Raw genomic sequence first — 27973 nt, 5'->3', positions numbered from 1 at the left:
TCAGTACGTGTGCACACCGACCGGGTCGACTTCTCTTTGGAGGCATGATGTGTACAGCTCTTTGACAGTTCCGGAGAAAGACTTTGCCATACTCCTTGGCCTCATTTGTCTGGCAATCTTGAAGACATCATCCATTGTGATGTTGCCAGAATGCTTCACGTGTTTGACCTTCTTCCTGTCCCTTGGGGGCTCCTTGAGGGCCTTGATGATGAGGGATGCAGCACTAGCTACAACCTCGACCTTGGCCTGTCGGTTCTGGATGATCAGCATCACAGTGATCTTCAGTCCCTTCCACTCGGTGGTGTTCTTGGCAATGTCATCACCAATCTTCTTGGGAGACAAACCGAGGGGACCAATTTTGGGGGCAAGGGAAGAAGTGGCTGGAACTTCGAATTCTCCACCGACAGCCCTCACACATACTTCGTGAATAGCGGTTCTGGGAACCTGTCAGTCAGTTGGGTGCACAGTTGAGAGAAGTCATCCCCACACTGTCATTGAGAAGATTGACAGTGTAGAAATGGAAACCCCAGAGGAATAAACTGGCAGCATGGATGTTTTGAAATAAACTTTTATGCATCAAAAAATTTTTTTTAAAAATGTGTACAGCTCGGAGCCCTGAAATTGAATGAAGACTGGCTACAACGCGCTCGGTATCCATAGGAGTTGCGCCAGGACGCGAATACACACACACTTGGGACGCGATGAGGACGTACTGCGAACGAGTTGGTCGGGTTAAGAATTAGTTAGGACTGGCTTGGACGTATTTTGAACGGGGTAGAACGAGGTTGAACTGGTTAAGAACGGGTTCAGAACAGCTACGGACGTGCTCGAACTGCTTCGAAACGTTGTCGGGATGAGGTGAACGGGGCACTTTTACACGATCTGAACTGGATAAAAACGGACTGCAGACTGGCTAAGAACGAGACAGACGTATTGAGGACTGCTTATGAACGAACTAGCATCGTATTTTTCGCCAAACTACGCGTTCTACCGTGATAGAGCCCGTCCTAGTATTTTGTTTAGAACGGGGTAGAACGGGATAGAACTACTTTGGTGTGATGGTAGCATTAGACGTACTCACGCTGTTTGAGTCCAACTTTTATTTGCTTACTACTAATCATAACGCTTTTGCTTGGTGGTTACTGTCTAGTTTTAATAAATCCGTAAACTATCATTTGGACCATCTTTGTCAGTGCGCCTTAATGCTATCAGTCTGTCTATTTATCTATATTATCGAATTCACGTGTGTGCATTTACTCACGCTTTAAAATTCCACTCGTCAGTTCATCTGTGGATGGATGAAGCGTTACTTTAGCGTTGGCAGCGTAATCATTAATCAAGCACCATATGACACCTATAAAGAGGCAGTGTGTCTACAATCCTAGTTTCCCTACAGTCGTAGAACGTCTACAATCCTAGTTTACCTACAGACGCAGTGTGTCTACAGTCCTACTTTACCTACAGACGCAGTGTGTCTACAGTCCTACTTTACCTACAGACGCAGTGTGTCTACAGTCCTACTTTACCTACAGACGCAGTATGTCTACAGTCCTACTTTACCTACAGACGCAGTATGTCTACAGTCCTACTTTACTACAGAGGCTGTATGTCTACAGTCCTACTTTACCTACAGACGCAGTATGTCTACAGTCCTACTTTACTACAGAGGCAGTATGTCTACAGTCCTACTTTACCTACAGACGCAGTATGTCTACAGTCCTACTTTACCTACAGTCGCGGTATGTCTACAGTCCTACTTTACCTACAGACGCAGTGTGTCTACAGTCCTACTTTACCTACAGACGCAGTATGTCTGCAGTCCTACTTTACTACAGACGCAGTATGTCTACAGTCCTACTTTACCTACAGGCGCAGTATGTCTACAGTCCTTCTTTACCTACAGTCGTAGAATGTCTACAGTCCTACTTTACCTACAGTCGTAGAATGTCTACAGTTCTACTTTACCTACAGTCGTAGTATGTCTACAGTCCTACTTTACCTACAGTCGTAGTATGTCTACAGTCCTACTTTACCTACAGACGCGGTATGTCTACAGTCCTAATTTCCCTACAGTCGCGGTATGTCTACAGTCCTACTTTACCTACAGTCGTAGTATGTCTACAGTCCTACTTTACTACAGTCGTAGTATGTCTACAGTCCTACTTTACCTACAGACGCGGTATGTCTACAGTCCTACTTTACCTACAGACGCGGTATCTCTACAGTCCTACTTTACCTACAGTCGTAGTATGTCTACAGTCCTACTTTACCTACAGTCGTAGTATGTCTACAGTCCTACTTTACCTACAGACGCGGTATGTCTACAGTCCTACTTTACTACAGACGCGGTATCTCTACAGTCCTACTTTACCTACAGTCGTAGTATGTCTACAGTCCTACTTTACCTACAGACGTAGTATGTCTACAGTCCTACTTTACCTACAGACGCAGTGTGTCTACAGTCCTACTTTACCTACAGTCGTAGTATGTCTACAGTCCTACTTTACTACAGTCGTAGTATGTCTACAGTCCTACTTTACCTACAGACGCGGTATGTCTACAGTCCTACTTTACCTACAGACGCGGTATCTCTACAGTCCTACTTTACCTACAGTCGTAGTATGTCTACAGTCCTACTTTACCTACAGTCGTAGTATGTCTACAGTCCTACTTTACCTACAGACGCGGTATGTCTACAGTCATACTTTACCTACAGTCGTAGAATGTCTACAGTCCTACTTTACCTACAGTCGTAGTATGTCTACAGTCCTACTTTACCTACAGACGCGGTATGTCTACAGTCCTACTTTACCTACAGTCGTAGTATGTCTACAGTCCTACTTTACCTACAGACGTAGTATGTCTACAGTCCTACTTTACTACAGACGCAGTATGTCTACAGTCCTACTTTACCTACAGACGCAGTATGTCTACAGTCCTACTTTACTACAGACGCAGTATGTCTACAGTCCTACTTTACCTACAGACGCAGTATGTCTACAGTCCTACTTTACCTACAGACGCGGTATGTCTACAGTCCTACTTTACCTACAGACGCAGTATGTCTACAGTCCTACTTTACCAACAGTCGTAGTATATCTACAGTCCTACTTTACCTACAGTCGTAGTATGTCTACAGTCCTACTTTACCTACAGACGCAGTATGTCTACAGTCCTACTTTACCTACAGACGCAGTATGTCTACATTCCTACTTTACCTACAGTCGTAGTATGTCTACAGTCCTACTTTACCTACAGTCGTAGTATGTCTACAGTCTTACTTTACTTACAGACGCAGTATGTCTACAGTCCTACTTTACCTACAGACGTAGTATGTCTACAGGCCTACTTTACCTACAGACGCAGTATGTCTACAGTCCTACTTTACCTACAGAGGCAGTATGTCTACAGTCCTACTTTACCTACAGACGCAGTATGTCTACAGGCCTACTTTACCTACAGACGTAGTATGTCTACAGTCCTACTTTACCTACAGAGGCAGTATGTCTACAGTCCTACTTTACCTACAGACGCAGTATGTCTACAGGCCTACTTTACCTACAGACGCAGTATGTCTACAGGCCTACTTTACCTACAGAGGCAGTATGTCTACAGTCCTACTTTACCTACAGACGCAGTATGTCTACAGTCCTACTTTACCTACAGACGTAGTATGTCTACAGGCCTACTTTACCTACAGACGCAGTATGTCTACAGTCCTACTTTACCTACAGAGGCAGTATGTCTACAGTCCTACTTTACCTACAGACGCAGTATGTCTACAGGCCTACTTTACCTACAGACGCAGTATGTCTACAGTCCTACTTTACCTACAGACGCAGTATGTCTACAGTCCTACTTTACCTACATACGCAGTATGTCTACACTCCTACTTTACCTACAGACGCGGTATGTCTACAGTCCTACTTTACCTACAGATGCAGTGTGTCTACAGTCCTACTTTACCTACAGACGCAGTATGTCTACACTCCTACTTTACCTACAGACGCGGTATGTCTACAGTCCTACTTTACCTACAGACGCAGTATGTCTATAGTCCCACTTTACCTACAGACGCGGTATGTCTACAGTCCTACTTTACCTACAGTCGCAGTATGTGTACAGTCCTACTTTACCTACAGACGCAGTATGTCTACAGTCCTACTTTACCTACAGTCGCAGTATGTCTACAGTCCTACTTTACCTACAGTCGTAGTATGTCTACAGTCCTACTTTACCTACAGTCGCAGTATGTGTACAGTCCTACTTTACCTACAGACGCAGTATGTCTACAGTCCTACTTTACCTACAGTCGCAGTATGTCTACAGTCCTACTTTACCTACAGTCGTAGAATGTCTACAGTCCTACTTTACTACAGACGCAGTATGTCTACAGTCCTACTTTACCTACACACGCGGTATGTCTACAGTCCTACTTTACCTACAGACGCAGTATGTCTACATTCCTACTTTACCTACAGACGCGGTATGTCTACAGTCCTACTTTACCTATAGACGCGGTATGTCTACAGTCCTACTTTACCTACAGTCGTAGTATGTCTACAGTCCTACTTTACCTACAGACGCAGTGTGTCTACAGTCCTACTTTACCTACAGTCGTAGTATGTCTACAGTCCTACTTTACCTACAGACGCTGTATGTCTACAGTCCTACTTTACCTACAGACGCAGTATGTCTACAGTCCTACTTTACCTACAGTCGTAGTATGTCTACAGTCCTACTTTACCTACAGTCGTAGAATGTCTACAGTCCTACTTTACCTACAGTCGTAGAATGTCTACAGTCCTACTTTACTACAGACGCGGTATGTCTACAGTCCTACTTTACCTACAGACGTAGTATGTCTACAGTCCTACTTTACCTACAGACGCGGTATGTCTACATTCCTACTTTACCTACAGTCGCAGTATGTCTACAGTCCTACTTTACCTATAGACGCGGTATGTCTACAGTCCTTCTTTACCTACAGACGCGGTATGTCTACAGTCCTACTTAACCTACAGACGTAGTATGTCTACAGTCCTACTTTACTACAGACGCGGTATGTCTACAGTCATACTTTACCTACAGACGCAGTATGTCTACAGTCCTACTTTACATACAGACGCAGTATGTCTACAGTCCTACTTTACCTACAGACGTAGTATGTCTACAGTCCTACTTTACCTACAGACGCAGTATGTCTACAGTCCTACTTTACCTACAGTCGTAGTATGTCTACAGTCCTACTTTACCTACAGACGCGGTATGTCTACAGTCCTACTTTACCTACAGAGGCAGTATGTCTACAGTCCTACTTTACCTACAGACGCAGTATGTCTACAGGCCTACTTTACCTACAGACGTAGTATGTCTACAGTCCTACTTTACCTACAGACGCAGTATGTCTACAGTTCTACTTTACCTATAGACGCGGTATGTCTACAGTCCTACTTTACCTACAGATGCGGTATGTCTACAGTCCTACTTTACCTACAGACGTAGTATGTCTACAGTCCTACTTTACCTACAGACGCAGTATGTCTACAGGCCTACTTTACCTACAGACGCAGTATGTCTACAGGCCTACTTTACCTACAGAGGCAGTATGTCTACAGTCCTACTTTACCTACAGAGGCAGTATGTCTACAGTCCTACTTTACCTACAGTCGTAGTATGTCTACAGGCCTACTTTACCTACAGACGCAGTATGTCTACACTCCTACTTTACCTACAGACGCAGTATGTCTACAGTCCTACTTTACCTACAGACGTAGTATGTCTACAGGCCTACTTTACCTACAGACGCAGTATGTCTACACTCCTACTTTACCTACAGACGCGGTATGTCTACAGTCCTACTTTACCTACAGACGCAGTGTGTCTACAGTCCTACTTTACCTACAGACGCAGTATGTCTACACTCCTACTTTACCTACAGACGCAGTATGTCTACAGTCCCACTTTACCTACAGACGCTGTATGTCTACAGTCCTACTTTACCTACAGTCTCAGTATGTCTACAGTCCTACTTTACCTACAGTCGCAGTATGTCTACAGTCCTACTTTACCTACAGTCGCAATATGTCTACAGTCCTACTTTACCTACAGTCGCAGTATGTCTACACTCCTACTTTACCTACAGACGCGGTATGTCTACAGTCCTACTTTACCTACAGACGCAGTATGTCTATAGTCCCACTTTACCTACAGACGCGGTATGTCTACAGTCCTACTTTACCTACAGTCGCAGTATGTGTACAGTCCTACTTTACCTACACACGCGGTATGTCTACAGTCCTACTTTACCTACAGTCGCAGTATGTCTACAGTCCTACTTTACCTACAGTCGCAGTATGTCTACAGTCCTACTTTACCTACAGACGCAGTATGTCTACAGTCCTACTTTACCTACAGTCTCAGTATGTCTACAGTCCTACTTTACCTACAGTCGCAGTATGTCTACAGTCCTACTTTACCTACAGTCGCAGTATGTCTACAGTCCTACTTTACCTACAGTCGTAGTATGTCTACAGTCCTACTTTACCTACAGACGCAGTATGTCTACAGTCCTACTTTACCTACAGACGCAGTATGTCTACAGTCCTACTTTACCTACAGTCGCAGTATGTCTACAGTCCTACTTTACCTACAGTCGCAGTATGTCTACAGTCCTACTTTACCTACAGTCGTAGTATGTCTACAGTCCTACTTTACCTACAGTCGCAGTATGTCTACAGTCCTACTTTACCTACAGACGCGGTATGTCTACAGTCCTACTTTACCTACAGACGCAGTATGTCTACAGTCCTACTTTACCTACAGACGCAGTATGTCTACAGTCCTACTTTACCTACAGTCGCAGTATGTCTACAGTCCTACTTTACCTACAGTCGCAGTATGTCTACAGTCCTACTTTACCTACAGACGCAGTATGTCTACAGTCCTACTTTACCTACAGACGCGGTATGTCTACAGGCCTACTTTACCTACAGACGCAGTATGTCTACAGTCCTACTTTACCTATAGACGCAGTATGTCTACAGTCCTACTTTACCTACAGTCGCAGTATGTCTACAGTCCTACTTTACCTACAGTCGCAGTATGTCTACAGTCCTACTTTACCTACAGTCGCAGTATGTCTACAGTCCTACTTTACCTACAGACGCGGTATATCTACAGTCCTACTTTACCTACAGTCGTAGTGTCTACAGTCCTACTTTACCTACAGACGCAGTATGTCTACAGTCCTACTTTACCTACAGTCGCAGTATGTCTACAGTCCTACTTTACCTACAGTCGCAGTATATCTACAGTCCTACTTTACCTACAGACGCAGTATGTCTACAGGCCTACTTTACCTACAGTCGCGGTATATCTACAGTCCTACTTTACCTACAGACGCAGTATGTCTACAGGCCTACTTTACCTACAGTCGCGGTATATCTACAGTACTACTTTACCTATAGACGCAGTATGTCTACAGTCCTACTTTACCTATAGACGCAGTATGTCTACAGTCCTACTTTACCAACAGACGCAGTATGTCTACAGTCCTACTTTACCTACAGACGCGGTATGTCTACAGGCCTACTTTACCTACAGACGCAGTAGGTCTACAGTCCTACCTTACCTATAGACGCAGTATGTCTACAGTCCTACTTTACCTACAGACGCATTGTGTCTACACTCCTACTTTACCTACAGACGCAGTATGTCTACAGTCCTACTTTACCTACAGAGGCTGTATGTCTACAGTCCTACCTTACCTACGGTCGCACATTCTAAATGGTTTAGCTTTCGTGCAAGCCCCGTAGCCCTTAGCTGTCGTTTGGAAAGTTTGGAAAGCTCACAGATGCCCTAAACATAGCGCTGCTAATCAATATCCTCCCCTTAAACCCGAATACCATTTAATTTTCACTTTTACTTTGAGTCCCCGTATCCCCCTGTTGTCATGGTGACATCTGATCAACATGCTTATATACAGGAACCGCAGTATATCTAACTGTGTAGCACACCACTTGTGTCATGAAGAGATTTGATGGGGTCATTATCACCGACCTTAAATTAATCTTTGAATAAGAAAATGTGAATGTAGATCTGCTGTTATAGTCACGGGCGTCCATATAAGATATCATATCATACGAGGGCTTGTCAGAAAGCCTGACTAACTTTCAACTATGGGTCATAACAAAGTGAACTAGTCCATGTTGTACATTGTTTGGGTAGTTCATTGCAAGTGTATTTGTTCTGTTGAGGCCGTTTGTATGACAGCCAGTTGAACGTGATGGGGGTCCAAATGGACACAGAAAAAATGGAAAAGAACGAGTACCGAGCAGTCCATCTTCCCGAGGCAAGAGAGTTAACTGACTTTAAAAGTCCAGTTTCCACCCTTGTCGAACTAGGCTGGAATTCCTGGGCTCGATCGTGGCGCGATCAGTGGCTATTACGAGTTCTGTGCCTCTCCTATGGACCAATCAGATTCCACCTCTCGTATCACTTGCATTTGCTTCAAACAAAACGGTGGCGCCCAGTCAAGACGATCTGATCTATAATCAAGATCTATATTGTGATAAAACGAGTCTTACATCACGGAGTGCATCAAATCACGCGAGCACCTTGATTAAAAACATGAAAAGATTTAGAAAATATCTGTTGACAACGAGTTCGCGATGCACTTGCTTTGCAAATCCTCTAATCGACCGAAATCTGCATGACAGTTTACGAACCGGATTTCGATTTCGTTAGTCCAGCCAAAATGTAACTCCATAATACCAGCCTAGTTCGGCAAAGGTTGAAACTTTTAAAGTCAGTTAACTCTCTTGCCTCGGGAAGATGCGAGCAGTCATCAAGTTTTTGACTTGAGAGAAAAGTACTTCCCAAGGAATTTGTGACCCCATGCCACAAGTGTATGGGGATAGGTGCCCTAGCTGGTCTACTGTAGTACGTTGGACAGCTATGTTTAAGGCTGGGGGAACAAGCCTTGATGATGACCCTTGGTCTGGGCGTCCCTCAACTTCCATCAATGAAGATTCAATTAAGGAGATAGAACAACTTATACTGTCAGACAGACGTATTGCCATTGCTGAACTCGAAGAAGACACATGTCTGAGCCATGGATCCAATGAAACTATTTTTCATGAACATTTACAGATGAAAAAGAAATCTGCTCGTTGGGTGCCAAAGTTTCTAAATTCTGATCTTAAGAAAAAAACTGACATTGTCAGAGAATATTTAGAGCTTATTGAGGAGGATTGCGTCAAATTCAAAAAGAGACTAGTAACGAGTGATGAAACATGGGTTTTCTACTATGATTCCGAGTCAAAAAGTCAATCCATGGTATAGCACCATTCCACTTCTCCGGCACCAAAGAAAATCAAGTCTTCAAGATCAGCGAAGAAGGTTATGGTCACTGTATTCTGGGATGCGAAGGGTGTTATCCTTGTTGATTACGTAGAAAGTCAAAAGACGATTACCGGTTCCTACTATGCCGAAATGCTTCATCGCCTGAGAGATTCTATCGAAGAAAAGCGGCGAGGAATGCTGACTGCTATTTCATGACAATGTCTCTTGTCACACCTCTCGACTTGCAAAGGCTGCTGTGCGAAGATGTGGGTTCGAAGAGCGTCCTCACCCTCCGTCCTCGCCAGACCTGGCACCAAGTGATTTCCACCTGTTTCCAAAACAGAAAGAACACCTTCATTAAAAGCGCTATGACGACAACCATGACCTCTTAGCTGCCGTGAAAGGGTTTTTCAAGGTGGCTTCAGAAAACTTTTTCCTGACTGGAATTTCAAAACCACCCTATCCACATGAGAAGTGTATTGAAAAGCAGAGAGATTGTGTTGAAAAATAAAATTAAAAACACTTTCACAATTGTTGATTTATTTGTTAGGCTTAGAACCTTTTAACGAACCCTCGTAATGGCGCACATTTTTGATTTAATGCCTGCGTGTGCATGTCACGTACCCCTTTTTTCTCTAGTTCTCACATTTGCCAGAACTATAGTCCAGTAATATACACAGAACCAGCGGACACTACTTCATAACTATACATATATTCAACGCATGCATGGTCAATAACTCTACATGACTCGACTGTTAATAAAAGAAAATAACGGGGAAATGCTCACAATATAAAACGTGACCCGTTCAATTACTTATTTCGAGTTGGAATATATAATCCTGTGAATTGTACAGGACTGAGTAACTGGTGGCAAACAAGGCAACATTTTTTAAGGAGCTCCCTGCGCTCACCCGGCCTCAGCTATGACCGGTTACGTTATGCAAACAACTAAGGTATATGCCCTGGTGCCGTACTACTGGATAAGGCGAGTGAGTGAGTGAGTGGGTGGGTGGGTTGGTGAGTGAGTGAGTGAGTGAGTTGGGTTTAACGCCGCTTTGAACAGTATTCCAGTTATATCACGGTTTTACACGAAATTGTTTTATTGATGTTTGAAAGCTGCGTAAAAAACAATGTTATACTCGGGTAATTTTGAAATTATGAAAACACATTCACAATATAATATTTTATTTAGATTATGACAATACATTCACAATGCTGGTCTAGCTAAATGAAGACCAAGGCGGCGGGGTGTCTATTCCCGCTACGTAATGTGGCTATTACATGACACTCCTGTGGTTGACACGGGACCGTCGCCTTCGGCCTGGGTGGCGGCAAACCCTTCTAGTAAGTCGTATGCAGTATAGCCTGTAAATTTGTACTGTGGTGCAGTGCTGTGATAGTGACAAATGGTCAGAGGTGTTAAGATGGCTGGTGACATAGATATTCAAAATCATCAATCAAGACAAAGAACTAGCCTTCAGCCCTTTGATCAAGACAATAAAACAATTATACTAAAATGGAATAAACTCACTACCCTTAAAACAAGAATGAACTGACCCTATAACCTGATTAAGCTATGAGAGTAATATACCCGAGATTTGGATAGACAGACAACTAATTACGACACTTAACAAGCTGTGTAGTCTGTTGAACAACCCTATATACATATATACAACGCATAATAAAATGTAATTGGTACAGTTGTTTAAAATGGTTGATTTTATCCCTGTTACAATATAACATTGTGAATGTATTGTCATAATTACAAAATTACCCGAGTATAACACTGGCGAAGGCTACCAGGAAAGGGACCACATGGTCGATTACCATTTAGGAGCTATCATTTATTGAATGAATATTTTTTGTGTGCTATATGAGTGAAAAAAAACAATTAATTGATAAGGCACTTACTATTCCGTTTTAAAGCTATTCAGTACATTTTCTTGTTATTTTGGAGGGTTGACGTTGTAGATTTTAAATCCACTCTAGGTCAATACCGACCAGGTGGGCCCTTTTCTAGTAGCCCTCCCCTTATCCTGCCGTACCCTTCCAACTATTTAAAAATGTGTCAACAGTCAGAACTCTGCTACAACGCGCATGCTGTTAGGAGCTTTTGTATGAGGGGAAAGGTTGGCGGTCATTGGGACACTGCCATAGGTGAAGGTCGTGAAAAGCTTCTCTATCAGCTGCGACTGTCCTCTGCGTTGTATAAATCTGACAGTTTATAGTTCGCAGGAAATAAAATGTTCGAAGAACCACCTCCCATTGCAAACTTCTGATTAATGATATCTAGAAATACTGCAAGGATATGAGGTAGGTTAATTTATGTTTGCGTTTTTGTAGACCAAAGACATCTAGTCGTGCGTACCGTAACCTATCGGTAGTTATTTGACAGACGTCCAAATTGCTTCTCTATTCGCTATCCATAATCCCTTCAGTGTGTCAAACATATATTATGTTATAGTCTACGGTTTTGCTTGATTATTCCCTCAATATAAGCTCAGGTATACATATTAGATATGTTTTGTTATTGTTTGAAAATTGTAAGAGCAGTTTGTTTTGTCAAGAGACAATGGGACCAAAACAATCCGCCAATCAATGCAGATAATATTCGAAAAAATAGTGCGTTCTTCAACTACCTGAGTTGTCGTTTCATTTTGATTATTCTTGATAAAAAAAGTCCCCAAATTTTTCATCATTTTATTTTATGTTCTCTGTCGACATGTATATTGAATCAGGTGAAGTCTTTTGGTGAGATTATGAAACAAAGCATTTTGGCTGTATCTTTGGTACTTGTTTTAATGCTCGGTTTGTTAATATATTTACACATATTTTACAGAAACCTAAGTTTTATATACTGATTCTTTGATTATTGTATCATAGTTGCAGGTGAGATAAAAAAACAAAAAACAAAAACAGTCACATAGATCTATGTTATAATATGAAGTACCATTTTATGCAAAAATTGGGGTAGAAGATTAAAAAGGTTTAGCAATAAAGTGAATATGTAACCCAAATTCATGTCACTTTACAATATCATGACAAATTAATTTGTTAGTTAGAAGACAACTTCTTTCATAGCTTTAGTGTATTCAAGGTCCATGCATTTACTATGATTTGCTGTTTTGATATAGCTCTATATACTGCATGATAATTTTCACAGCTTTACAAAGATGGCTGGGTAGCATGGTGGTTAAAGTGTTCACTCATCAAGCTGAAGACTCAAGTTTGAATCTCTACTCATGGTCGCGAATTGTGAAGCACATCATTGGCGTCCCCTGCCTAATATTGTCTAGAATACCAATAAATGCTGCATAGTAAATACATTCTTAGCATTGTGATGCACAAGGATGATTAGAGAGTATCAGCATAAACAATCATAAATATTGAAATGGAGAAATGATAAATGTTACATGCTAACCTGGCTGCATAGGCTCCACATGGCCCATACCTCATGTCCACATAGTGCTTTGATGAGTGTTAGTTTGGTATGCACATTAGGGTCGTAATGATATATCAGACTATCAATGTATTGCAATTGTTTGCCCTATGATAGTACTATATTGACAGGAATTTTAAAATGCCAATAATACTGTTGAAAGTATGCATAGCAATCGATAGTTTCAACAGTTGCAATTAGTTTTAAATATAACATAAATTATGTGAATTTAAAACTTGTCTGTGCTTGTCATGACAACTTCAGATTAGAGTTACTTTCCTATGGTTTGAAAATGGCCAACTTTGAGACTTTTCAGCAATACCAATCTCATTAAAATCAGATCTTAAATCTCGTTACTGCTAAACAAAGATCTGAGAACATCCCATTCCGGGTCACGACAGAACGACCTTTTGCGAACTTTGACCGACCACTGAAACGACTAACAAGAAGTCGACATCAGCCAATTAGAAAGCAGCTTTCTCGAGCTTTACGGCACTCGTTTCAACGTAGCGACTTCCATTTCAGACTACGCTTGAAAAATATGTTGACACGGTTCTCGATTAAAAATTTGAAAACTGAACAAAGGAACATTCCGGAATGTCTAATATATGGTTGCGATTGTATGGCAGTGCTTCCCACATACTGTGCAACGCCTACTCCGTTCAAATGTTTATCCCACGGAAGGGAGAGACAGACGATAATTTTGATGTAATCAGTCGTACGGGCCGTAACTGTTGTTAATGTTTTCGCGGTTGCATGATTAGAAAACGCATTCCGACTGTCACTTTCATGATCTGGTAAGCTACGCTCTGATTGGTCGGATGAAGGTCGTTCTGATGTGACCCGTAATGGGAGGTCCTCAGATTTTTGTTTAGCGATAGCGAGAAGATCTTATTTCAATTGGATTGCAGCAATACTTTATTCATATCTATGACAATTATTAATATCATAATCAAGCCTTAATGTTGGTTTACTACTATTGCAATACAATCATATTAGCAGCGGTAGAAACTAACAGTTTTAGTTCACTAGTCCTTATAATGATAACATATAACCCCTTAAAAAGGGCAAATTTCTACTAGTCCTTATGATCCCTTAACTATTGGAAAGTTGGGCAAGGACTAAAGGAATAGTGACGATTACTAACCCTGCATTAGTTAAAAACAGCCCCAATAGTCCGTCCCAAGTGAGCCCATGTTTGTGCTTACTATGCTATATATATATCAGCAGATGTTCAGTGATAATATAGTGCTTCACAGCTATATTAATATGATAAACAGGGTCAAGTTGTTTAGCAGTCACCACTTGTGCCATATATAACATGGCAGAGAGATGGTTTATATTCTCCACTTTCACTTTCAATTTGTATGAGTTCAGTTGAATATAGTGCAGGCTGAACTTTGTATGAACATCGGAACTAGTGACAAAAGAATGTCGCTTGAGAATTTCAGGGTCATAAAATGTGAACTGTCCATGTGCTTGGTGTAGCTGTAATAGTGTGACCCATGTCACTCATGAAGAACATGATATGTGAATATGATATAATAGCATGACATCTGAAACTTTTCCTATAGAAATGTTAATGTAACCAGAGCTCGACAAGCCTTTTTGAACCATTGAGTATTAACTTACATGCTATCATTCTGTTTGATATTTCTGTTTAATTTGCTGTGTTGGGTGAATTCTGAATTGCATTTTTTTAATGTGTTGACCTAATGTGTCAAATGTTCCGTTTAAGCTCTCATTGGCGATATACAGTGTTCTCTTGCTTTTGTGCCCTTCAATAGCGCTAACTCAGTTGTAGTGAGTGATAATACCATGGCTCCCAAAATTTAGGTACTTTTTTATAACATTTTTAATTTTACACTGACACAATGTTTTCTTCACAAAAATATTACCATCTGATCACCACAAGCATGTAACACTGGAAATACCAGTCAACAAATCTTGGCTTATTAGCAGTGACGGCTAAGGCCTGCAAGCTGATTGGATATCACCACCAGTGGGTACAGATTATACTTGATCGTTTCATTAGTTGTGGGGAGATTTGTCTTGATGTATATAATGCTGATATGGGTTCCATGTATGTCAAGACTATGGCTAGTGGGGGCATGTCAAGTTACCTTTATTAAACGTGAATTATACAAATTTAGCAATGTAACATATGTTTCTTTTGAATTTAAGTGACCCCGAAATCACCAGATCATATTCCGAGAAACGTTCACATTCCATGATAACTCAAAAACTATTGTCATTTGATCTGAGAATATTTTAAACACATGGTGGTAGAGCGTCCGCCCGGAGAGCTGAAGGTCCGGGATTCGATCCCCGGCTGCGTCATACCAAAAGACGTTAAAAGATGGTACTTGTTGTTACCTTGTCTGGCGCTCGGCATTAAGGGGCTAAAACAAGGACTGGTCGGCTCGGAGTCAGTATACTGTGTCTGAGTGGGGTATTCATGTTAAACTGCGGCATGGTATCTCAGTGAGCTAGCACTATAAATCGGCATCAGTTTGGACTAGTACAAGCAGCCACACAAACACACACACGTACATGCACGTCACTATATAAGTGCAATAATCTTGGACGCGACGTTAAACTCCATTTCACCTTACCTTAAACACATAAATGTCTTGCAACAAAATAAATGAAAGTACCGAAACGTGAACAATAAATGCAGTTGAAGAAATAATGTTTCGCGTGTTGTTTTCTCACCGAATAGTAAACTCTATTTGTGATGTAAGAGGCCTTTGTCACATTTCCCTTGTTGAAAGAAAGAGGAGAATGTTAGAAACCTTTAATCCCCCTCATACGAAGGAAAGTACAGTGTACAAATGGTCATTGTTTAATTGTGGGTAGGAGAATGTCTAACAGTTAAAAAGGGTGAAGAAAAGAAGAAAGAGAGAGAGAAATAGTTAATTTATTTGTCACACATTACACTTTCTTCCATTGTTGAGAAAGTGTGCAATCATGATCGTGAACGGAGGCTTGCTAGCGATCAAGTATGTAATTTCGGAGCTAAACAACAAGACCAAATATGGAGCCTCTGTATATTAAAGCTACCCCCTGCAGTATTTTCACTTCAGCCTTTTAAACTGAAAGACAGAACAAAAGTGCAATTACTGCGAATAACCTTATATAATTTTGTAATTTGAAGTTTACACGATATACAGCTTTTCCATGGGACGAGAGGTCGGTCATATGAGCGTGAAATTGACGTTCATAAGTGTATGAACGACACAATTTGACGTTCATACGTTTTTCACGAGATCGTGTTCTTGAAATGACGTCAACACTGACGGACTACTTCCACATTCCTGGGGAACCCCCTGGGAATTCCCTAGCACGAAAACATACATAAGTGTTCTTTATGATCATTTACAACCTTTATTCTTGGTCTCAGCGTTTCAGTATACGTTGAGAAATTTCAGAGAGCGTGACTGCATGATTGTTCAGGAATATCCTTGCTGCGGCCCATCCTAATGAACAAACGAAGAAATGCACATCTAAACTATCGTAGTATCGACTCAATCCGTACCTAGGCTGACCCTGACTGTCTCCAGCAATCTATGAATTTACCTTAGTGTCTGTTTGACGCATCTTTATTCACCTTTCAATGATCGGCCAGTTGATCAATGATGACTAACACATGTAACCACCACAGGTTCATTAACAACTTCGTAAATCTCTCCCGTCACGTTTATCGTGTCGGCCATTTTGACGTCTTGTACTTGATGTGTATGTATTACGACGCGCTGTCATTGTGACTGACTAACTAAGGAAGTTCTTTAAGACCTTCCTCATCTAATGAGGATATGATTTGAACACATGTGCTGCGTAAGATGTTTCTGAAGAGCAAGTTGTGCATCCATACGCCCATGTCACCATTCTTTTTAAGGAACTATTTTACTCTGCGGTATAGCTGGTTGTTGTATGGCTGTCAGTGTAAACATGAAGTCACACATACTAAATAAAATTGTGTTTAGATGTTGGCCTACATCCTTTGAGGTAAGAAATTGTGATAAAAAATTATAAGAATTATAAAATTATTGAATTGCAAGCTCCGATGTTCATACAGTTTGGCCCTCACTCTATCTCTATTAGGTTCATACTCCAATGAACTCACACAAAGTGAAGGTCAATTCTTAATTTCATGCTGTTTTCGATGTTTTGAATACGATATTTGCAATAATGATTTTACGATCTATCCAAATCTGCAAAGTTGTATATTCCTATGTGACTTGCACTTTAAGGAATTATTAAATTGTAAAGACATAATGTTACTGGCTAGCTGCGATACAACAGTATATAATAATATTGATTCTCATATCTGTAACAGTTGTTTAGATTTTTCTTATCTCAGAGATGCTATCTTGTGATATTACTGATGGAGGAAGTGTTAAAGTGTATTGATGTTTTAAAATTGAACACGGCAGCAGGTGAAGAAGATATTCCACCTGAATTTTTCATATCCTCCGGAGGTTTCCAAGTTCCCTGTTTGAGAGACCTATTTAATAAGGTATTTCGGTATTTTCCCTACAGTATGGAACATAGGTATGATCGTTGCTTTATTCAAATCCGGTAAACTGAGTGAACCATCAAACTACACATCAATTTCTCTTATAGATATCTCGGTCAACTATACACAGGCATTTTAGATAATTGTTTATGTTCATGGGTGGAACTAAATGAATTACTTAGTGAAGCATAAACCCGGTTTAGGCGCAGCTATTCTACAGTTGATAATACATTCACTTTACAAGCTTTCTTTAAGAAGGCGTTCAACCTTGTAGATTAAAGCTTTTATATGTGCTGCACACAAAAGCATGTCATGGAAAAATGTATTTCTTTTTAAAGAGCATGTATGACTCCTTGGCTGTATGTGTGATAACTAACTGAGTTTCTCTGGTAAGACAAAGACGTTTAATACCATATCAGGTGTACTTTTCCTTTTCTTTATAAATGAACTTGTTGATGCTATTTATGAGAAATACAGAAATAGGTTATTTGTAACTCAATAAATTACGGATCAACTTTTACTTCTATTTGCTGAAGACATAGTTATGTTTTCTTATACAGCGAATGGTCTATAAAAGCAACAGAACACTCTACAGCAGTTTTGTGACACTTGGGGGCTTGAGCTTAACCTGGACAAGTCAAATATAGTGATATTTAGAAATGGTGGCATAGTTGTGCAAAAGGAAAACTTGTCATTTTGTAATGTAAATTTGAGAGTTGCTACCTAGTATAATTTAGGTTTAATGTTTTCCTTAATGTGATTAAATTGGTCAATGGCCAGGTCAATGGTATTTGGTGCAGAGATTTGGGGCACCAGGTATTTTAAAGAAATTGAAAAAGTTCATGATCATGTTTTAAAAGTTTTCTTGCTGTTGGAAAGTTTGCTTCAAGTAAAGCTATATCCAAGCCCAGATGAAAGTAATTAAATATTTGACTAAATTATTATTTAGCCACATTATCGTTACCCTTACCAGAGATTTTTTGGTTTGTTTTGATTTTATTCTATCCCTTACCAGAGTTATTGGTTGCTGGTGTCTTTAGATAATAATGGCAAACAAACTGTTACATAGACATCTGATGGCAGAACATTGTTATTTTCTTATGGTTTTTCATATGTTTGGACTGCCCAAGATGTTGGGGATAAGTTATCGTTTGTTTCTACCTTTAAACAAAGACTCGTTTATATCCTTCTTTCAAGATTGGTCGGAAAGTATTAGATCCTCTCACTTTCTTTCACATTATGTTTCCATTAAATCTGTGTTGGAACCTGAGAAATATTTAACATTAAATGATAAATCTCTTCTTCATGTGATGTGTAAGTTTAGAATTACATTACATTGTTTAGAAATACAAGATATTAGGAAGAACAAAGACATACACTATTCAAATATTATGTGTACATGTTGTAAAGCTGGGTCTATTGAAGACGATTTCCGTGTTCTGTTTATCTGCCATGCCTTTGCCCTCCAAAGAAAGAAATATTTGCCACATTTAGAAAATACATGCATAAATCACAAAGTAATGTACAATTTGCTCAACTGAAATGATGTAAGTACTATTATGTCAGTAGCCATCTTTATCAAATACATGTTCTATGAGGTTTCTGAGAGTTGTTAAGTTAGCTAATGTCCTGTCAGTCACATGGCTACAACTGTATTTTCTTCATTCAGTTGTACTCTGGGCCACAAGTCCTAAATACTGAAATCACGTTTGTGTGAGTGTGTGTCTGTCGATACACACAGAACAGTCATCAGTATATGTGGTGGCCATTGTGAACACATTCAGTCATCCTTCACACAAGCCAAACAGTGCATAACGATTGTTCTATATTGGGCCGGTTGAGCTCCAGGGACAGGTCAGTGCACAGGGACAACACAATAGTCTCTGTCAGCTGTATATTGTCATCACTCTATATTATGGTTCAGGTCAACTTGTTCCACTTGAATAATAGGTCACATTCCAATCAGCATACTGAAATAGTTACACGGGACAAAAGTGCAACTCAAACTTATTTAAGTGCCGCTTTATATGTTTTGAATACAATATTTGCATTAACGATGTCACGATCTATCTAAATCTGCAAAGGTGTATATACCCATGAGACTTACACTTTAAGTGACAATAAACGAGACATGGCACTTTTATGCATTCAGTCAACACATAAAGATCTGCAAAGTCATTTTGGGTACCCAAGCAGGAAAGCAGCGTTAGAAATTGGCACTAGTCCTGTAGTCCTTACCAAACTGCCCAATAGTAAAGGTATCCTAAGGACTAGTAGAAATTGGCCCATTTTAAGGGTTTTGCTATATGTTATCATTATAAGGCCTAGTGGGCAAAAACTGTTAGTTTCTACCCCTGGAAAGGCTGGATTGTTAGTATGTGTGTCACGATCTATCTAAATCTGTAAGAAAACACAAAACAGAAAAGATATAACATATTCATGCATGACATACTGTCATCTTGTCACATATTAATACTTTGTTTACATGCTTGTTCTTTTGTACTCTTTTGTACCACTGACGGTGGTTTGGAGAATAATAAACTGAAACTGAAACTGAAACTGTTATGCTGTGTGTTTTTAAATTTTCATGCACATTTGTATGCAACCAGCTCAAATTTAGTTGGGTTGTGGTGAATAATTTTGCATATTTTAAGTAAATAGGCAGCATATGTGTTGTTTCACATTACTGACATTCACTTTAAGGCAGCTATAAGTTAATTATTATTTTCATAATTTTTTATCCCCTCGGTTTGAAAAACTTGCTACCTGGGTATACAGATCAGTCTAATGGTGAACTGATGCCTTTTGATGATTTCGGATTTTGAAAAATACTGAACAGCAGTATTTTTGTCTTCGCTGAACCGAAAGTATCCAATGACAATGAACCAAAAGTAGGGTATAGTAACCAAACTCCATTTCTGAATGACACCAGACTGGGGTGGATATGTCATCTCCTGATGACTTTTGAGGAAAATGTGGGGGGAGAGGCATTTTTACTTTGTAAACAATAAAACTGTTGAAGGCAAGTGTTTTGCCTTGGTATGTTATCTCATATTTGACATGGCATAACATAAATAGTGACCCAAATGTGTATTAAGGGACTGTGTTTTTTCAAACCACTAATGAAACTAATTTATAAACTTCATGTGAAACAATCAATTTTTGGTGTGTTCTTCAGAACACAGTTAAACAAGACTCAGCATCCAAGCCATGAATTTGTGCATATTGGATGCATAGTTTCAGAGGCATGTAAAACCCTGACTGTCTAGTGATGTGATTCACATATTGGTCAGTCCAGTCGGTTCCTTACCAGGCTAACATGAGAACAGTTTTGTAATGGAATCCCTGATCATGCTGGTACAGAAGCGAAGCCAGGTAAAAAATGTTTTGTTCAACACCTACTGCATAAAAAGCGTGGCTGCACAGGTTGGTCCACTGAAAGCCTACTGAACATTTCTAGGTACCATGTAATCCCAAATTATAGAGTAGGTAAAAAACTAGAAGTACTAAGAACAGTATGGTATATGCTTATTGTAACCAATGATTGCTTTAATACGTTTCATTCGCACATAAAACGGAGCATATTTAGTGTACTAGTGCCTTTTGATGATTTTTCATGTAAATCCAGTAAAGATCTGTCAACCAGGACAGACATTTTACAAAATGGCCGCCACTCCCAAGCTTTTATTTACAAAATATCTGCCTTGAGAACGAAGTACTGCCTTGATAGTTATATCACTTTTTTTTTCTTAACTCCCTTGCATCTTACAATAAGTTTAAGGCAATGCACATTTCTGCTTATATCAACTGGCATTTAGTAATCCAAACTGTTAAGGTTAGTAGCCAACTACGGATCACAGTTGATTATTTAAAAAATGTTTTGGAATGGTGTACTATTTGGTTAGATATCTGCATCAGTATATATATGTAGCAGGATATATATATAAGTGACTTGTATAACATTTTAGCAAGTGTTTACCATGGAGTGATATATTACAGGTAGGGCTGGGATGGGTAAGTCGGACACTCAGGTCCGGTGGGTCCTGAGTACGACCCAGGTACCCACAGGACTAACCGGACCCGTGGTTAGTCACGTGATATATGGTTTAATGACAAAAATTATCTAAAACTCTATGATTACACTACAAGTCACTAATGTTCGCATTTCTTTCTGACTATGCACCCATTCCTTCTGACTTTTATATGTTTGAATAAAGAAACAATTTTCAGTCAACTTAAGTGTATGCATGACCAGGTCATTCTATTCCCAGTCGGACAGTTTGTCACTATCTACAATGGGTACCTGGGTAGGGACGGGTAAAAGGGGGGTGGGTAAGGGGTAGTAAATTTGGACTGGTCCCAGCCCTAGTTACAGGGTATTCTGTGTAAAGCTTCTGTTAACCAGAATATCGTCCCTAAAGATGCTCTGATGGATCCCTGATCGTTACATACTCATGTCGTGTTTCTTATAGATACATGCCGACCTGATGTTTGTTGGCTCTCAGTGTTGTAATGCATTGATATTTTGGTTAATCTTACAGCCCTATTTACTGACATTTTGTCTAGCAATGTGTCTAGTAGACCTGAGTATTTGTCAGACTTGGAGTAATGACTCTAAGTCCATGCGTATTATCTCAATCTTGAATTACCCCGTTAATGATCCCATTGCTAGAATTGGATAACACTTGTTTATACCAGCTTTGCTAAAAAGTTGGCCCAAGATTGGTATAGCAGCTGACTTGTTCCTTTTTATCTGGAGCAATGCCATTGATCTTCTGCTGTTCTTTGTACCTGTTGGTGTCTAGAGAGTGTCTCGGTGATAAGTGCAGTTGTTCAGGGATGATTTGGAAATGTCTCCATATGCATCTGCGTGTGACCTGAGTGCAGATTGATGCTATGTAACTGATAGTAATAACAAACATGGTATTAATACTTGGCAAGACTCCACTTTGTATTTATGGGCTGATTACTGAGTGAGTCTACGAACCAGCAAGTAGAAGACTGTGTGGTGGACCTGTATCGGTGATGATGAAGTTGCTGTGGGACTGTGTGGCGGGATTATTACAGGAAGGGACATGTGACAGTGTGGGAAGATTGTGGTAAATGATACTCAGTGGTGATACCGATTACATGGCATTAGACTGACAAACTGGGAGATAACATCCTGAATCAGTGATCCTAAGTGCAGCTTGAGGAGAGAGCATGACCAGGGAATGACAGTTCTTGTATGATGATGGATAGTGGAAGCGGTGGATGAAGATCCATGGTAGAGGCGTTATCTTATTGCTGCATGATGTTTTTGTGGGTGACAACTGGAAGTTGTTTGTTGTGACTGGAAGGTGCAGACAGGATTATGCTGTAGTACTGTCTTGCGATACCGCTTGCCTGAAATACCAGCAGTGCTGTGGTGTGCCAGCTCCCCTGCATCGCCTCCCCCCCACCTCCCCTACCCACCCCAACAGCCCTCCTCGAAGTGTTAATCACTTACCTTCCTGCACCAATGTTTCTTTTACACTTTTATGATCAGAGAGTCTCGACTTTACTGCGAACTCTATCTTTTCTAGAAATAGATGTAAAGTAAAATTGATTAGTGTAAATAAATACTTTTTCTTCTGAGTGGTACAGACAGTGGTTCCCTCAGATATATGGTAAGATTTCATAGCTTTGAATATGTGTTGTGAGCCCTGTGAGCAGATGCCCTGGTCCTGTTGTCAAATTAACTGCATGATCATATCTCTCAGGGTAGAATAGGTCTTCAGCAACCCGTGCTTGCCGTAAAAGGTGACTATGCTTGTTGTAAAAGGCAACTAACGGGATTTGGTGGTCAGGTTCGCTGACTTGGTTGATGCATGTCATCGATCCCAATTGCGTGAATTGATGCTCATGATATCAATCACTGGATTGTCTGGTCCAGACTCGATTATTCACAGACCGCTGTCATATAGCTGGAGTATTGCTGTGTGTGGCATTAAACAACAAACCAACCAAATCTCAGCTAACAAGGTTTTATGTGATTTATGGAAACACTAGGGTAGACACTCACACCTTAATGGAATGGTTCAAGCTTGTGTTCTTATTGATATATAGCATGGTGCATGTCCTAACTGTAGGGCTGCAACGAATACACTATGAGGAAAATATGATTCATATCACGAATATAGGGTAACGAATGCGAATATTAATTTACGAATACAATAACAAGCCAGCAGTTGATGTATTATTTGTTATATTCAGTGAAACATAAACAACATAAATTATTTGACATGGTTGGTTAATTATTAATATATTATACATTTATATACTGCACTTATCCAGGTATTAGTATCTGCTCAAATACGACAATGACCAGTGACCAAAATACTGTCAAATTAAATATCATAAGAGTGTTGTCTTTGAAGAAGTCTATGCATATAATATGTTCTTATGGATATTTTTAGGTACAGGGTATGTAAATGCACATGCTTGCATATTCATAAATATTTGAATCTAGTGGCCACGAATAACAAATTCAATTCAAACGCGAGTGAATTGTAACAGCCCTACCTAATTGACAAGCAATGTTTATGTCTACATAATTACCACTTACTGTCAAGCAATAACAACTCATTGCCATGCGTTTATGGTTGTTTTGGTTGATTAATTTACCAATAAGCTAGAAGGCATGAAAACATACAGAAAACCATGATGTGAAACATATTTTGAGAGTAGGGTCATGAAATGGATATGAATTGATAAAGTCAACAAGCTGATCCTGGATAGATGCTTTTAAGAATTATTTCAAATAAAAATGTATTGAACTGATATTGATGTAGGCGTCATAACATCTTGAGAGTGGAATTGAATTGATGGGTTTTCAGAAATAAATTATGACACCCAAACTCTTTAATACCAGAATAATAGAACATTTGTGTGTCATTTCAAATTTTGTATTGATTCAGCAGCTGTCGATATGGATATGGTTTCATCACCCATCACAGCACACTGTAAATCATAACACTCGCTAGCATAAACGAGGCTTGCAAATATTCAGTCATGGTTAAATGTTAAATATATTTCCAAAGGTTAAATGCCCCTGTCCTATGCATGATGCATGGGATAACTCTACACCGCATACATTTCTTTACAGTCAGGTGATAACCCCAGTGTCTGTTTGTGTATGTCAAATATGAAATGCATCGACAAATTATTATAACTTTACTATGCACCATAAATTCGAAAATTGATGTCTTCAATTATTTTTTTACAGAGTTATGGCCCTTGCAATATGCTTTTCAACTTACTGCATAGTGTCTGCAATGGGCACAAATTATCTCAGAAACTGCTGATGTTACATGAATGAAACTTTACATGCTTATCTATGAGATATTTGTCGTGGCTGTGTTCAAAAATTGGTCCTGTAAATTACTTTTCCAGATGAGGGGCCTCTTGTGTGTATTACTTTCACATTTAATCATTTTTTTTCTGATGACATAAATATGATGAAGGGACCCTAGTGCATATGTCTTCTAAGGCTTTGTTGGACTCTTTTTTATAGTAAATATTTACTACATATAACCAAACAAAATTCTAATGTGCCCCGTGGCGTGGGATAGTGATACCGTTGTGGTGTTGTTACTATAAAACATAAATTGGGAAATTAGTTTCCTCAGCCAAGCCAAGGCATTAGCAGGCCTTAAAGTTCTTTCTCTTGCTAGGGAGCGGCCTCGCTCCTAATATATTGCCCTGGTTGTCTAAAGCCAGTAAAGGGACAAATTCAGAATTAAGTCAAAATGGAGTTTCACTGAAGAGATGCCAACATTATCACTGTGGTACATAGACATAAATACAAGAAAGTCATTTGAAGAACAGCAGCATTCGCATGAGTAAGAGAGTATTCATGATATTTTTTTTAATAACATTTTCTGAGTAAAGTACAGATTCTTGTACTTTTTTGGGTGAGTCCTGTCCGGAATTCAAACCTACACTGCCAGTCTCAGTGAGGCCAGCACATAAAGTCAGCGATCTAACCCACTCAGCCACCGGGGCTTCCACAAAATGAAAGTCCGACAACTGGTAGTCCAAATCACTTGCTTTGTGTACCCCTCTGACAAGTGTAAATTGGCACGGCTCCCATGGTCGACAACTATGAACACACAATGCCATTTAAAAAGTGGTCAAGTGTAACCAATGTTATATTTGGGATAACACTTTCTGAATAAAGTAGTAAGGTACAGACTTTGTACTTTTTTTAGTTGAGTCACGTCCAGGATTCGAACAGACACTGCCAGAGTGAGGCACCAAATCGCCAGCACACAAAGTCAGCGATCTAACCCAATCAGCCACCAAGGCTTCCACAAATAGTCTGGATGGGACTCAACCCTCTAAAAATTTGTTACATTTGACCACTTTCTATATGGCATTGTGTGTTCATATGAGAGTATTTTTTAAGTATACAGGAGACAAATCTGCTGAGGTATTCTTAGCACTGGGACTTTAGGAGTACGAAAAAGTTGTTGACAGTTTTTAAGAAAGCACTGACGATCAGTTTCCCAATGTGTACACCCAACAAGTAGTGAAATTCACGAGTAAATGACAGTAGTACTACAAAGTGGACAGATCCTATCAACTTAGAGTAAATCTATCCATCAAATGATAGAGGAATGAGGAGTAGGAGATATGTTAGCTCACAGTGTGGTGTTTATTGCTATAGTTCAACAAGGTCCAGCGACACCATTAACACAACATATTCAAGTAAACAGCAGCTGTGTGTGTTGTTTTCACAAGGGACAAAAGCTGTGTGTGTTATTTTCACAAGTGACAAAACTGTGTACATGTTGTTTTTGACAAGTAATCTGGCCTAGGATGGGCTGTGTGGAAAATCCTCTGCTTAACCTATGTCAGTTGTGTTGACAAATTTCTGTTTATGACCTATATTTATTTGTGTGTAAATATGTTTTTAGAACTGTCTTACTTATATCAACATGGCCAAATGAACTAAAACATTGTTAGGAATACAAATTTAGTGTTGTATTGACCTGTTTGTAAACTTTATAATACATTGGCCTGCTTTTTTTTATGTCAATAAGATAAGATAAGTCTTTTTGTGTGATTCTTATAATTTCTCTCACCCGTGAAGGTCCAGGGTAGAATAGGTCTTCAGCAACAGCTTGTTGTAAGAGGCGACAAATGGGATCGGGTGGTCAGGCTCGCTGACTTGGTTTGATGCATGTCATCGTTTCCCAATTGCATGGAATGTTCATGATGTCGGTCACTGGATTGCCTTATCCAGACTCGATTATCTACAGACCGCCGTCATATAGCTGGAATATTACTGAGTGAGGCGTTCACCAACAAACAAACAAACAAAATACAATTTTTATATTTAACATGTTGAATAGACTCCATGTCCAGCTTGAGTCTACCCTGGAGTGTAAATAGGAGTGAGATCCTGAAAATTAGGACAGATTAATCTGATCCTGCTGATAGGGAATCTGATTAGCTTATTTATAGTATTAGTTACATAGACCACAAGCAGGCGTTACGGGAATGTATAGTGTCAAAGGTTGAGGGATGGACACAATTAAACGTATTGCACCCCTCAAATGACACTTTACAAATTTATCACTACAAGTTGCAAGGAATTTTGTTGGTGAAATATTTTATGTGACAATATAAGATTTATCTCGTGTCCCCTGTTGGACAGGGAGACTTAAAGTATGAAAAGTCCTGATGTGTGTGAAGGCTGCTTGGCTGACTAGCATGGGCTTCTTTATGACAGTAAGTGGCCAATCAGATACCTAGATTTTGTGATCAGTAATAAGTATGCATGTTATAAATCAGTAAAAATTAACATAGTAATTGTTTAATTCTGAACCTTGGAATACTTTCAATTTAGGGTACAAAGGATACACATCTTAAGGTTCCAAATAGTTCCAAACCTTATAAAAACATTCACATAAATGTTGATGCCTAATATGGTTGCATTGGTTGGTCAACACAACCTAACCTTGTTGTGATTGGTCAACTTACCCAAACCATGGTATAACACATATCATTTAGTATAAATATCGGTCGGAAGAAGTGTCTTATCCATAAAACAAACATCCTCTCTCTCTCTCTCTCCTTAATCCCTAAATACCCCCTTAAAACTACTACTCACTTCACATCAGACACAATACCCAAACATGACAGACACTCGCATCATAACTCACGCTGACATATCCGACATATCTGACATGGACACGCCGACACCTGCGGAAGCACACAACAGTTCTGACAGGGCACCCGAAACCCTCATTCCTGACGGCTATGGAAATAATATTCCTCAAGCCTCCTCCATCCCCCCCATCCCCCCCCCAATCCCTCCGCATGCAACACCAAGAAACGCAAACTTGACACGTCCGCACCACCCACACACTAGCATCCCTCATCATGACATGGGCCCGGTACTTCTGCTCGGTAGTCCCTTCATCTGACCTCGTACCCATCGTTTCAGGGAATAAAGTAGGGATATGGCTATACACCAAGGAAGCTAACTCTAACCCAGATAACCACTCACAACCGGAAATAAGTAGCATCCGTAGGATCAAATCTACCAGAAACGGCAAAACCTTCCCAACCCCCATCGTCATCATAACTTTTTTAAAAACATCTAAACATCCAGAAGCCCCCAAAACAATCTCTTTTGGCGC

At 39.9% G+C, this 27973-nt stretch overlaps 2 protein-coding genes across 3 annotated transcripts in view; one reads left to right on the top strand and one right to left on the bottom strand.

Moving 5' to 3' along the window:
* Positions 1 to 27769, bottom strand: LOC124142748 (60S ribosomal protein L12-3-like). Its single transcript, XM_048400984.1, has 2 exons — positions 27674 to 27769; positions 1 to 444 (listed from the first exon to the last, which is right to left on the bottom strand). Exons 1-2 carry the CDS (start codon positions 27767 to 27769, stop codon positions 1 to 3), a joined length of 540 nt encoding a protein of 179 aa, XP_048256941.1.
* Positions 11488 to 27973, top strand: part of LOC124142696 (monocarboxylate transporter 12-like) — a 32004-nt gene continuing 15518 nt past the window's right edge. The window contains exon 1 of one of the 2 annotated variants that reach the window (XM_048400762.1): positions 11488 to 11658. The gene's annotated coding sequence lies outside the window, so the exon portion shown is untranslated. Of the gene's footprint in view, positions 11659 to 21808; positions 22570 to 27973 lie in introns of those variants that run through there. The other variant, XM_048400763.1, reaches the window with a different exon arrangement.

The sequence above is a fragment of the Haliotis rufescens genome, unplaced genomic scaffold (genome assembly GCF_023055435.1).
Source record: "Haliotis rufescens isolate VD_foot unplaced genomic scaffold, xgHalRufe1.0.p SCAF_20, whole genome shotgun sequence".
Lineage (NCBI taxonomy): Eukaryota > Metazoa > Mollusca > Gastropoda > Lepetellida > Haliotidae > Haliotis > Haliotis rufescens.
Note: the sequence above shows the minus strand (reverse complement) of the source record. Positions and strands in the feature narration are given on the sequence as shown.